The following is a 14,333-nucleotide window of genomic DNA, read 5'->3' as shown; positions in this document are numbered from 1 at the left end:
AAGGAATCTTATTTTTCAAGAATTAAAACCAAAATACACAACGTTTCGAACCCTCACTAGAGAGATCATCATTACTTCTGCATTATTGTTCTCCACGTCAGAGTGTGGCTATTTTACCAAAACATGCACTAGTACTTTCAACTTTTAAACTGAAATGCTGAACCAGCTGATAACGCCTTGATGGGTCACAATGAGTTATCTGACCTGATTAGATCTGGAGAATAATAAGCCAGGAAAACTATTGAATCTAAAACATCTCAAACTTACCTTTTCAACTAAACTATCAGCACTTCCTCTATTAACGCCATGGCGACTCATTCTTTGAGATGGCGTGTCACTACTATATGGACTGCCTTCGTCGTATGAACTGTAGTATGGTGACTGTGGATCCCTGCGCACCGGACTGTGATATGAGCCTGTATTTGATAGGCTAGAATTACTGGGTGTAGACAGGGAGGGTCGAGCTGAAGTAAAAACATAAGCAACATGCCGTAAGAACAAATTGTTAGTATGAGGTGGAATGAACATTAATCACGGGGAGGGGTGTATTGTTTTAAAACAAGCAACATTAGGGATGTTTTCGCATTCTTACTCGCTTTCGCTGACTAGCATCTAACTGTGACCAAGCAAAGTATGAATTTGTTTTAGTTCAAATAATATAGATGAGGTTTAAGATAGGAAATGAGATAACTTCATGGTTGTCGATGAGATAAATTGCATGCAGGTCTAGTTTTTTAATACTACAATTCTATTCTACTTGAAATGAGTAAAATTTCCCATCACTGATGTATAGATCGAACATATGCAGGTAAAAGAAGCAATGAAAATATGGTTTTTTCATGGGAAATCATCTTTAAGGATTCCATGCAGTGAATTTGATGAAGAACTAACGTCAGCCATCGGGCGATTGTCACTAATGTTTTCTCAAATGTGAACCCGGAGATTTTGCAAGAAACAAGATTATCTTTTCAATACCCAGAGTGCAACGGGCTTATCCTATCTTGTTATTTGAACTAAAAGTAAGCATTAAGCAGACGGTTAACATTCTTCATAGAAAATAGCAGAATTTAGTTAATTGTTCATTAACTTTGTAAGAATCTTTGGCTCATGTCCAAGATGGAATAACCTCAACTCTCATGGAAATCCATCAAGAAATGCAGGCTGTTTCGTGATGGCCACACTACATTGCTGATAACCTCCATTTTCTCTAAAGGTGGACATCTCACCCACCCCAATCCATACACCAAGTTTCATGGAAATCCATCAAGAAATGCAGGCTGTTTTGACTAAACAAGAAATTTAAGATGGCCACTCTGGTGGCATATCAGATGGCGTATAACTTACATTTTTGATAGGGCTGGACATCCCACCCACCCAAATCCTCACATCAAGTTTAATAATCAAGAATCTAGAATTGCATGCTAACAAGGTCTCAAGGGAATGACAGGCACTGACTGAAATAAGATATCTCCACATAAATACACTGGCAAGTCGACCCTGGTCGATGCAAAAATGTTTTCATGACCAGGTGCAAACAAAACCTAGTCCTGTCTAAAAATTTCAGAAAGCCTCTGTCTAAAAACTCCAGAAGGCCAGTATTATAAACTATGTTATCATCTTTACAGCCAATTCCTATTCATAATTTGGAATTGTGCTTGGTACTGGTACTTATATCTCTCAATTGGTATCAGTGAAAATAAAAAATTTACTCAAGAAGAGCTATCAAGAGACCAAGCAGCAAATCGATCATAATTTCACCTAGTAGATGTCTGATTTAGGTTGGTCTTGAAACCTTTTATACATAGATAAAATGAGGTGATTATACGCTGGTGAGTCTATTGGTTCTGAAAGCAATGTGTACTGACACCGCAAGGAGCCACAAGAAAGTATGCTATATAGAGTACACCACGACACCGAGTACTAGTAATATAACACAGTTTGTAACACCAGCCTACCTGGAGTATGGTAGGAAGCCCTACAACGCCCTGGACTAGAGGGTGGAGTTCTGAGCACCTTCGGATGATCAATAGAACGGTGTTTACCTTCAGAATCCATGCCAGCAACTGCCATAGCCTTAAAACAGAAAATATATATCCTACTTATAATGTGAACTAACATCAATCATGTTTGTTGTTATCGTGGTTTGGAAGCAAGGGAATTAATCCTTAGTTCTAATTGGATAAATCTGAAGTTATATCGTCAATCTAGAGCAATCAGAGTAGGCTGATTATCTGATATCCCTTCTGATGCGAAACAGATATTTTGGAATCAAAACATACAAAAGAAGTTCTGAAATTCTTTAAGGAGATGACCAATATGCTACCCATGTATTTCTCTCACTCTGGAGTGGCAACAAAATGTATTGTAATCCAGGGGATTCACAAACTTCATTGATCGCGATTGGAATAATATTCAGGTAACAAAGTTATGAATCTGGTTGTGGTACCTGTGTTTGAGCAAGTTTCAGGGGTTCTGCAATTTTCTTTAACATCAACGGGTTTTCGTCACTCTGTTGTTTTCCAATGCAAGCCAGCTTGATGGAAGGAGTTCGTCGGTTTGCCCTTCGAGGGGGTGGAGTTGGTGGATGTGGCATCTCTGTTTCTGCATCGCTGTCTTCTGTTGGTAAACTTTAAACAAGAAAAAAATATAGTGTCTTTTGTTAAGAAATGTTTGGAACTCAAAGAAAGTCGTGATAATCATAATGACATGCAAAAACACGGTTATATTTCTTAAACAAACAGCGACTATTTAACTATCATTCAATTCTCAGGATGGGATGATTTACATTATCTAAGTTAACAAGAGTTCCCAAGAATAGCTATCCTGAATAAGACATACGTACTGCCTACAGCAGTAATTTAGGAATCTTGAAATTTGTGTGACACAAACTTAATGACCATAAGGTCTATCAACATTGAAACAACATATCAACATAGCGGATATTATATGTAAGTTAAATTGACATCTGATTTTAGTGAAAACGTACATTCACCATTGAATTTGATTTATAATCACAGTTAGATCAATTCTTGTAAAAAGGTCTAATCGAATGTAATCATATACAGGTTAATCATGTACATCAACAAGATGAATATACCGATTCACATTCAACAACATATTTCAAAACAAAACAGCCAAAATATTTTGAAGCCAATAAAGCCATAAATGACCTCAATAACTGAATCACATCTAACATCAGTGGATTTGCCTAAAAATACGTACAATATGAAACAAAAACTGCACAAAGCGGATAGCGGACACCTTGAAATGGCAAGTGATAGTTCAAATTGCATAAGCAGTTGTGTCGAATGTTTTAAGAACATTTAAAGCCCACCACACGAGGAGTGTCATCTACGCTAACTTCACTATTGCGTTCATCACCGCCTTCAGCTAAGCATGTTTGGCATGTGCCAATGGCCTTCCTAGTGCGCTAAGTTTCGCAGTTAAGACTTGGATATAATTCTCGATATCATTTTCCAGAATAAATACAAGATACCAGTTTCTAGCTCATGGTATACCGATACAGCGAATGTATATTTTGGATATACTGTCAACCCTCCATTATCCACCATACTGGGACCAAAGTTATTTGGTGGTTAATTGAAGGTTAAAACTGAGGAAGGCAGTACCCTCTCGAGGATTAACTATATACATAAGGAAACTTTCCATGCAGGTGAACAACTATATCCTAACATCGTAGCTTAGTATATACACATGTAAGAATTATTAACAATGATCAGTGTCCCTAATCATTATTGTAGACATTAGTTTTCTGCTCCACATTAAGAATCTCTGTGATTTTCAACATCGCCATCAAAGCACAGAATACATAAAAAACGACAATCGGTTGTGCATGTGCGCGCGTGCTTACAAGCAGAAGAGAAACGTAAATATCTCTCAAAAAACATTGAAACAAGACATCACAAGGCACTGGGGTTAGACGATAATGCACTGCAGATGGATGATGTTAGTAATAGGCCCCGTACACGAGGGCAGCGAATCATGCACTTACTCTCTATAAACAAACAATCCCCGTTTCTTCGTCAGTTCTCTGGGCGGTGCATCGTCGACACTCTGCGGACTATGTCCTTCGCTACCATTTGTGAGTGCATGCATGGGGATGTTTTCCGGTGTTTCCCGGCCGTCAGTTGGCAGCGTGGGTGAACTGTGATAAGGGGGAACGTCCAGTGAGATTGATATAGGTTCAATGTGGTCCAAAATAGGGTCGTTATCGTTTGTAGAAATACTGTTAGAAAGACGAAATGAATGAAAGAAAAAAAGTCGGTGCCAGCAGCTGGTAGGGGGACGGTATGATGAGTAGTAAAGAGGGAGAAAATGAGATGTTAGTATAAGAGAGGAGCATAAGAAATACAGCAGTACAGTTCAACAGTTTTAAATAATAGCACCTGCACAGAATGACACAAGGCAAATAAGATAATCTAAATGATTGAATAAGTTTAAATTAATGAAAATTACAAGGAGAGCCGGGTACAAGTCTTTTCAGATATTTTACAAAGATATTGAGAACAGCACTGATTAGACAGATAACAGTTCTTTTTGTCAGAAAATTTATGAATGGAGTTGACAATCGGATTTCCAAATATATATCTGCACCATTTTTTGTGGTATTGAGATTCATAAAAAATCTTTCCAAAGTGATTTTTGGAGGTTCATGATCGAATTTCGGTGGGTACTTAGCGCATAACATTTGGATAATCGCAATGCATGACGACATGCTTGGAGGAATCGACTTGTGGCAAAAAACGAAACAAATGTCAGAAGCCATTCCAAATTATGTGGGCCTTACGGGGAGACACGCGTTTGCTCATTCTGAACTATAACGTATTAGTTTCTCAAGGTGGAATGGTGGAATGATGACACTGTTACAGGTTGAGGTTTATTATAGCAAGTTTAGTTCGTCAAACGGATAGTGGCCTGTATTTTGTAAGAAAGATGGAGAAAAATAAGAACAACCAAAATACCTCGCGTCAACAAGACAAAATTGCACGAGAAGACAATGACGAAAAAATAAATTACAGATATCATCAAAATAATACAGCATGAACAGACGGAAGAGTATGAGGATGTTTAAAAATTTGCAAGCCTTCTAAAACTAAAAGTTTCAATTTTTCACCCCTTTCCCGTCATAGGTACATACACTTTGTGAAATCACGAGGACAATTCAAGACATTTGGGTAAATTTTCGGATAAAGACTGTATAAGAATAGAACAAGCAAGCTATTGTGCTTGAATCGCTACATCTTTGTTTCGAATTGTCAAAAATTATTGCGTGGAAACATGATGTAAGAAATAAACGTTTTTGGCGGTGATCATTTCGATAGTTCGAAGCGTATATAAAAAAAGCACACAAAATGTGACGCATTTGCAGTAAATATTTTCAATATACTTTAAAAGAAAAAAAAATATCGAACCCACGAACGAAACTAACAGGTGCCCATTGGTTAGATCAGAAAATTTGAGGCACCACGTAAAATAATTCATGACGAGTAAACTTCGGTATATTTTCATTTTCGAATATCAAACACACGGGTATGAATACGGTAAGCAAAATACATATATATGAATGACCGATAAGGCCCAACATGAAGCAGACCAAAACCTAGAAGGGACATCTACAAAGGACCAGCCCAACTCAAAAACGATAAAAAATGTCTTAGAATTGTTTTTTGATTTTCATCATCGACGAAATATCATCTTGGTTGCGCTTACCTGGAGTGACTAGGTCGACGTGAGCCATCCTCATTCGATGTGACCGGCGACAGACGGTTGTTTAAACTCGGCGCCGGCGACGGCGAACGATTGATCGCGTTGTGATAGTCAACGTTTAAATGGTTGTACGAACCGGCCGGCGATACGCGCCCGTTGTTCATCGAGTTCTGCGGAGAGATATTGTTGTGACCAGGTGGCGCCGACGTCGCCGTCAGCGAGTTCGTTGGCGATACTTTCTGATGCGGCTGCGTGTAGTTGATCCGCAATGAATTACTGCGATTCGGCGTCGACGAAGTGCTCTGTCGAAACGCTGACATTACATTACCGAACAACTGGTGTTTCCTCTGTTCAGAAAGAAAAAATGGAAACAAAAAACACATGTTTAAATGTCTTGCGCTCAATAAGAGAATTCGAAAAATCACGATGATGATGCAAATAATGCATTCATCACAATCACAGAATGAAAGACTTGATAATGTACATGAACAACATTTCAACCATCATAACCCTGTGTACTGACTTGGAATAATCTTTTGACAAATGATTACTCCAAGGTCCAGATGGGAAAGGTTTCTTATTATCGCAATAGAAAAATGAAGGGTTTCTAAGTCCCCATTGTTCCTTTCCACAATCCACATTGCCTAAAATCTGCATTTGTAAAACTGCAGTTGTGCACGTACACTATCAAAGGCCCTCATTGTCCTATGTTATCAATCTTGGCATATCTTAAGATTTATTTCACATTCCGTAGGATTTTTTACAAAGAAATTTCAATCAGTGTTAAGATTCAGAATACGAAAGGAAAAGAAATCAATGTGGATTATTGATGAATTGGGTTGCAACACTAAATCGGTTATCCAATAAGAGATTAAATATTTGGTGAAAGATCAACTGAAACGTGTATCGAGAAATATGCGGCAATCAGTGTTAATCGGTGAAAATTGGCCATACACATCGCAGTAAAAATGATTTTGTGGCATTCATCAGAGCAAATTTAGTATATCATGCTGTCAAGAAACTGAAGAACCATAACTTTAACCATGCCATAGGTAGATACTTGCTATTTGTGGCAAGGGCGGATCCAGCCTCTTATCCTGAATACCGCCTCAAGACATGATCACAGGAGCATAAGGGGGGGGGTGTGGGGTTCACCCCAAGCAAATTTTAGTTTTATCACCTCCAGATGCATTCTGAACGTTTGAGGGGACGTTAGATTTAATACTTCGAAAATGAATCTGCTCAAGTGGTAATGGCAGTAGACTGGATCAACGCCTGTGTGGGAGTGAGGGATACAGAACTGAGTGAATTGTACCAATCTATGGGTCGTTGCAGTCATCAAACCTACTTTCAAATAGCAAATGCATAGTATGAACAATTTTTCATTCCGGTTGGTTGTGTAAGTGAAGTGATTGCAAGTTTGAAAAAATTACTGCAAGTTAATAACTATACTTTTAGTTTCATGATAGCGAACTATAGCTGCAACAACAAACTGATTAAATGTACCGATAATGAATCAACATGAAATGAATGCAGATTTGACAGTGTTTGTTGCAACTATTTGACCACATCTGCCGCCAAGCCCTGTTGTTTCTACGGGATACTCATAAATGGCAATGAGAGCAGAAAATAGTTAACCAGCAACGAACAAATGTACGTTTGTTTTGCACTAACCAGTGTCTAGAGAATAAAGAATGGGACACCATTCTCAACATTGCCAGAAATATAGAATATCATGCAGCAAACAAGAAGGACCAGCTATGAGGTATCTCATTGCTATCTCATTGCATAGAAACCGTGTGATATCTCTATTTTTTGCAGTTGCTGTTAATAGCATAAAATTGCAGAGCAAAATATATAAGAATCATTAAAAGATATTACATTAGAAATTCTCACTCCTTGCAAGATTGCCAATAATTTCTAAGAATAATTTGGCAGTTAGATATTCTATAGTAATGATGATGTTGGTTCTAAATGAACCCATTTGCAAAGTTGAAACATCTAACCAACGTGATAAACCAGCATGGATTATGGTTTGATGGTTTGAACCAATTTTTAGACTGAAGTCATGACTTTCTGGCGTTATATCATGTTGGTGGCATCATATAATATCGTTTCAAAATGGACTATTTTGTCTCAAATGAAATTGCAAGGAATGAGACTGTGAATTTTCATAATCTATAATGTGAGATTATTCAATCAGCACTCCTTATACCTTCAGAGCAGATGAATTCATGATTAAAAAGTTATTTTTTTTAGAAAAACCGAATGGCAAAACTAATCAGGCAGAGATGTGATATAATTAGGGCAACATGCAAACAAGGACAGAAAGCTCTAAGCACACGCATAGTACCAAAAGAAAACTCAAGACAAACACACATAATCAAATTTCAAAATGAGTAAAAAACCATTGCAACATGGCAGAAACAAGAGACAGACTATTACCCTATGCATAGGTTCCTCAACATCGGGGTCAGGGAACTCGTCTTCATCTAGGTTTCCAGAAATAGCCCGTCGAATTTCCGGACCTAGGTCATGCACGGCACGCAGCCCAGCCTAATACAAAAACAAAAGAAGTTAAGAAGCATAGCCCGAATTAACATAATCCGCTAAACGTTTCGGCTCACGGGGTAGTCAATGTCCTATTGGTGCGCTTGGTAGGACGTACATACAAATAATATTGAAACCTATCGCACATTCAAGTGTCAAGTACATGAAAAAATGATTTTCACTTCTGATTCTACTATTTGCTACAAGATGTGCAGACGCCTAAGGTGTATCAAACATTATACGATAACATATATCAAAATACATCATTCCATTTGAAGAAATATAGAAATATCTATGAAAAATAACTTTTAACAAGTGTATAAGATATTTGGTGCGCGGTTACTCTTATTGTGTTAATTGTCAAATAACTTTTTTCCAGTGTATTATGGTTAACTGGTTATGCCAAAAGTAAGTGTACAAGTACAAAATTTGCAATGTATTCACTTTAATGCATTTGAATCTGGAGACACTTTTTGTACTTGTCTTAAAATACCCAGCGATGTTATACTGGAACATTAAGGAACACTTCGACGCAAAGATTATTTCTCTTTCGAAAACATCATTTTCAAAATTCATTGTGTCTGCGCATGCAATAACTGGATGGACATCACAGCTGTAGTCGATATTTCCGATTGCTTTTAACTGTCTACTACGATTACGAAAAGAAGATTGTCTATACAGCAAACCCCGAGGAAAGAAAAATTCTACGAGGGAATACGTAACTAGCGCACAATCACCATCTTAAAGATTACCAAGTTCACTTTTTTTTTCTTTTCGGTGCCAATACCGAGTACTGGGCAAAGGACGAGAGCCAAAATTCATTTTTGCGGTGTGCTTATAATACCAAAACAATATGTAGGCATTACTGGCTTCAGCTGAATACATAGTTTAATACAATATTTTTCAGTTATTTTCATTTATCAAGTTGTTTGGTGGTTATTGATATTGATAGTTATAAAAACAAAAATATCTATCTTTCATCAAAATGAAATCATTGATGAAAGGAGCTTGAACAGATTGATTTTATGTTCCTTACTTCTAAAACCAGTCTGAAGCTTTTTGTATGTACATGGAGAGCTTTGTCTGCTTTGTGTGAGCTACCACAAGTGGGACAGCCTTTAAATTCAAATGTAATTCTGCAGGACCGGATAATATGAAGTTATGATTTTGACTCCGTCCCTCACCTATGTTTGTGTAATTAGATTATGCTCGATAAGTGCATATCATAAGGTGCACATTATTACTAGGTAATCAATAAAATAATGAAGATAACAATGATGAAGATGATGACGATAATGCGGTCATAATTATGTAATAATTATGAATGACAGTTAGATCGCGTTATGTCCAGCACCAGACTTTCCTCTCTATCTGTTCAGTTTATTAATTCTGTTAATTCGTGAATCAAAATCTTTAAATCAACCCCTTCACAGTACTGCCACATAATCTTAAGTGATGCACTGCGGTACAGACCATTCTCAGTGCTTCAGATATATCTGATAATTCAAGGCAGTCACTCAGAAAGGGTTAATCTCTGTGCCGAGAGATGATTCGTTAACTGACAGATATTAAGGTTTCACCGATTATCCGAATATTATATGATATGATGGGTAGTGCAGTAGATGCAGATGAATTCATGTATCACCTCTTTAAACGGTGGAAACTTAATAAAAACATTGCCGTGGTTGATGTCAGGTCGTTTTCCTCCGCTGGCGTTTAAATGATCTTCGAATGACCTGATACAAAACGTATATGTATTTTGCTAATAGCACATCATTAGAACAATGGATAATAGATTTTGAGATGCGACAACCGAACGTATCGACGGATGCAGATTGAAGATAATATATTCGATAGGAATGATTCTATATACAGATGAATCGTTTCATCTTGAACATGCTAATTGTAACAAAGTAACAAAGGTCTGAAATGGAATATGGACAAAACATGTACATGTGGAAAAGACAGAATTGGGTATATGAATTATTGTAGTACAATGGTATATGAATTATTGTAGTACAATGCAGACTTATCGAACTAAGGAAAAATCTTAATGATGTTATCTTCAATCATGTACTTGACCCAGTTTCATAGCCATTCTCTCAGTTTCAGTTTCCTCAAAAGCCGTTTCAACAGGCTGAATAAGATCGCTGAAATCGTTGATAATGAGAAAGTTATCCAAAATCACGGTCATTAGTTTTTGAGAACGTTGTACCCGGGGTAAATTTCTAATTCAACAAATAATCCCAAGGATTCCAGAGTCGCCTCGACTTGGACCTACAATGGGATTTAATCCAAGGTTTAGTTCAATTACCCCAATAAATGATGCCATAGATGATATCTATACAGTTTAGTTTACCAAGTTAACTATGATCAAACTGACCAAAAATGGAATGAAACTGAAACTGACCCCAGAGAACATTAGACTTTTTCAGGTTATGCATAATCTGGCTCAGCAATGTACTTCTTTGTTCGCGATAGAATACTTGGTACCGTATACATTGTTCAATAACGACCAACGAAATGCCAAATGAAGTTCTGCACAACAGTCTAAGAGAACACGAAGCCTATTCTATTACAGATTCTAGTACATCAAATATTAGTAATGATAATAATAATGATAATAATAATAATAACAATAAACATGATAATAAAATGTATGGAATGAAACCTAGTAGCAGTATAATGAATAACATCACATCCTTATGATATTCAAACGCACACTGCGCCACCATGAAAAACATCAAAGGTTCGCAAGACAAAACATAATAACCATATTCATATAATAATTCTCTATAGTGGACGAAATGAACACATCATATTCAGGCTGTTTATGTAATCGTATACACGTATATGTATACACATATCTATATAAACTATGCATCTACGCATTTAGGACGTACCTGTAACGCGTTAGTATGTTCGTGGCCCATTTGCATTTTAACCATTTGTTCTTTGCGTTTTTTGAAACGCCTGAAGTAATCCTGAATAAGAAATGTTGCATAGAATTTGCCGACGGTGACATCATCATCTCCTGCAACGATAGAAAAAGAAACAAAAATCGATTTAGTTCGGTTTAGATGCATCTGTGAATTCTCTCTGGTTGTTGGTAGATCCCAGTCTAGATCGTTGATGGCCTTTCTGCGGATGCGCGAACCCATTGTACTTTTGAAAATTATAAGCAATTTTTGCGAAAACGGGATTCGAACATGCAAGCACATGAGAACTAATGGCAGCTCTCTAACCACCTGAGCTATTTCGAGGCCACCTGCAGGAGCACAACTTTTTTACTCCTTATAGCCTTACGCTCACCTACCACATTACAATCCATAACCTAACTCTAATCCTAACCTTCTGGACCCTCTAAACCCTGTATACCCAAAACCTCTGGACCCTCTAGATACCGTAACTACTTTCTAGGGTTCAAAAAGCCGCCATTTCGCATCAACAATCAAAACTGGGATCTCAAAAACTTTTCTATTTCCATTCCCAACGTATCAATGACAAATCCATGAACTTTGTTCGCATCAGTTAACCACAGATAATTCCAAGTGATTAGGAATGTCAAGTATGAAAAGCTGTAGCATGTTAGAACAAGGAGCTTAATATGATTATATATGTACATGTATGTAACAACACTAGGACAAATAAGAGCTGATTAATATACATGTATGTAAAGTCAACAAGTATCACACAATGAAATAGTGAAAATAGTGGTAATTTCATTAAGAATCCAATGTTAAGCATTATAAGGCCACTCCAAATTTGCACATATCTTCCTTGGAGAATATGCATAATTCTATGAAGACTTAGTTTCCTTCACATTTAGTATTGAAAGTTTATCTAGATTAAAGTCAAATCAGGTACTGGTAATGCTGATACAGTTGACAGCTGAAATGAGCACACTTAATGGAATAGTAAAATAGAAATTACTCAAAACATAAGATTTTTTTGAATAGCTTTTAAAAATGCATTTCTATCATTGAGAGTTTTTACCACTGTCTGCTTATAAGCATACATATTATCTATGAATGCAGAGCCTGGCCTACGGATGATCATAATCCATCCAAAAGCGCACTGCAGATGAAAATCTGTTGATTCACTCGACAGACACCCGCGTCTATGAACCAACCCGAAAGCGAATACCCAGCTTCAATAAAAAGAAAGCGATGAAGCGCGTCGAAAAAAGACCGAGTAGAAAATACAAAATGGAGGAAAAATCTATACAGCATATATAGAATGCAAATGTCAGAAAAAAAAAAATCGTTCAGTTGCACAGAATTATGAGAACGATCACATGACAATAGATTGAACTGAAATTATGAATGATCACAGCGTGAGAATTGAAATATGTTTGAGATGTATAAACAATGAACCAATAAGGGAACCAGTGAGGGACAATTTCGATTTTTTAATGAAGATATAGAATAATCGCTTCAGTCGCATATCCGAAATGTATATTTTTACCAATACTCCAAGATATCAAACAAATTTGTATTTTGAATACCCATGCATTAGTAGTGTTACAGAAACTTACGAGAGTGGTGGACTAAAATTCGATACTGATTCCAAAACAGATGTGTTGTACATGAAGAAAAAGGTTGGTATATATTAAAGATAGTTCTTTCACATGCTCAATGTCTTAGTGATTTTGGTGGTAGGGTGTGGTAATGAAGGAATTGAAAACTTCCAGTGGGAAGGAAGGTGGTGAGAAATGAGCCATGCAAAAAGATGAATGAAGTTGAAGTGGTGATGGGTTTTAAATACAGAAAAAGAAATGTATTAACCAACAAATGATGAGACAAAGAAATAGTGGATCATTCAATAGGTTTTGTGCATGCGATTTCGGGAATGATAGTACAAAATGTGTATATTAGCAAAAATATGTGAATATGTAAATGAGAAAATAATGCTGGCAGTATACACATGTATGGGCAAATATTTTGTGTATTTTGGTATGATATACGCTGAAAAATGTACTGGTTAGCTCTAAATCCATATGTACATGTATATATACTCTAACATGGTAAGAAGACAAATAATAAATGCTTTGATATATAAGGAATAAATATGTATTTGCAGTGTAAGTTATGCACTGAACGTAAGCTTGGTGAGTACTGTATGTGTATATATGTCTATGATTAAGCTGGGTACACTTATATACATAAGATAAATACACTAATGTGAATGCAAATGCAGACATGTAGATATATCAAGCAAGCAATACATCATCATTACATAATTTATGAATTTACATATTATATTGTTTAATAGAATTATCTGTACATGTACGACAAAAAGCATTTCACTTATCGGTGGCTGCGAATACTTGCATGCAAGTGAGTAAAAGGGTGTAAAAGGGGTGTAAAATCCAATGAAATAGGAAGGTTCGTTGTTACATTTCTTTTTTATCAATCTCAACAATATCAGCGTCGTGCTGATGATGAATAGTGGAGACAAAGTTTCGGGCGAATAATTTTGTGGAAAATGTTATCAAGTGAAATGCCCGCGTGATCATCGGTTATATAGAAATAATCAAATTCACGTTCAAACTATCTCTCATGTTGCACGTGCACAACTGTGATAAACTGTAGCCCCGTCCTCCAAAGGGGTTTTACAGCAATCACCTCCTGTGCAAAAGAACACTTACTACCGGCGGGAGGAACAACTGTGTCGAGTCGCTTTGCGTTTGTACGCTTCCAGATTTTCATAATCACTGCCCTCAGTTCTTCATTGGCTTGGTCAATATTGCCTGCAGTATAAAATATTGAGACATCAATGCTTAGTACTTAAACTACAGTCGCTTCTATTTGACTTGCTTATTTCATGAATTTTCCACGACTATTCCTCGACGTGCAAGTAGTTTTCCCTGACTTGATCTGCTAAGAATCTAATCAATTAATAGTCGTAAGATATTATAGAAGGAAACTGTTTGATTTCACGTGCGATCTAGCAATCTCAACATATTGACTTATAGATTTTTTACAAAGTTCCCTGACTTTTTTAAACGACTTTGACTTTTCCCTGATAACCAGGTAAGTGGCCACCCTGATCTA

General features: G+C 36.7%; 1 protein-coding gene across 1 annotated transcript in view; it reads right to left on the bottom strand.

Annotated features, from left to right (window-relative positions):
• Positions 1-14,333, bottom strand: part of LOC141901021 (muscle calcium channel subunit alpha-1-like) — a 92,556-nt gene that overhangs the window by 613 nt on the left and 77,610 nt on the right. Inside the window, exons 36-43 of the mRNA XM_074788075.1 lie at positions 13,928-14,029; positions 11,181-11,311; positions 8,173-8,283; positions 5,731-6,074; positions 4,013-4,246; positions 2,447-2,627; positions 1,956-2,073; positions 268-464 (exon numbers count right to left, since the gene is read on the bottom strand). Of these exons, the coding sequence (XP_074644176.1) occupies positions 268-464; positions 1,956-2,073; positions 2,447-2,627; positions 4,013-4,246; positions 5,731-6,074; positions 8,173-8,283; positions 11,181-11,311; positions 13,928-14,029 (1,418 nt within the window). The remainder of the gene's footprint in view (positions 1-267; positions 465-1,955; positions 2,074-2,446; positions 2,628-4,012; positions 4,247-5,730; positions 6,075-8,172; positions 8,284-11,180; positions 11,312-13,927; positions 14,030-14,333) is intronic.

This window comes from Tubulanus polymorphus, chromosome 3 (genome assembly GCF_964204645.1).
Source record: "Tubulanus polymorphus chromosome 3, tnTubPoly1.2, whole genome shotgun sequence".
In the NCBI taxonomy this organism is placed as follows: Eukaryota; Metazoa; Nemertea; class Palaeonemertea; order Tubulaniformes; family Tubulanidae; genus Tubulanus; species Tubulanus polymorphus.
Note: the sequence above shows the minus strand (reverse complement) of the source record. Positions and strands in the feature narration are given on the sequence as shown.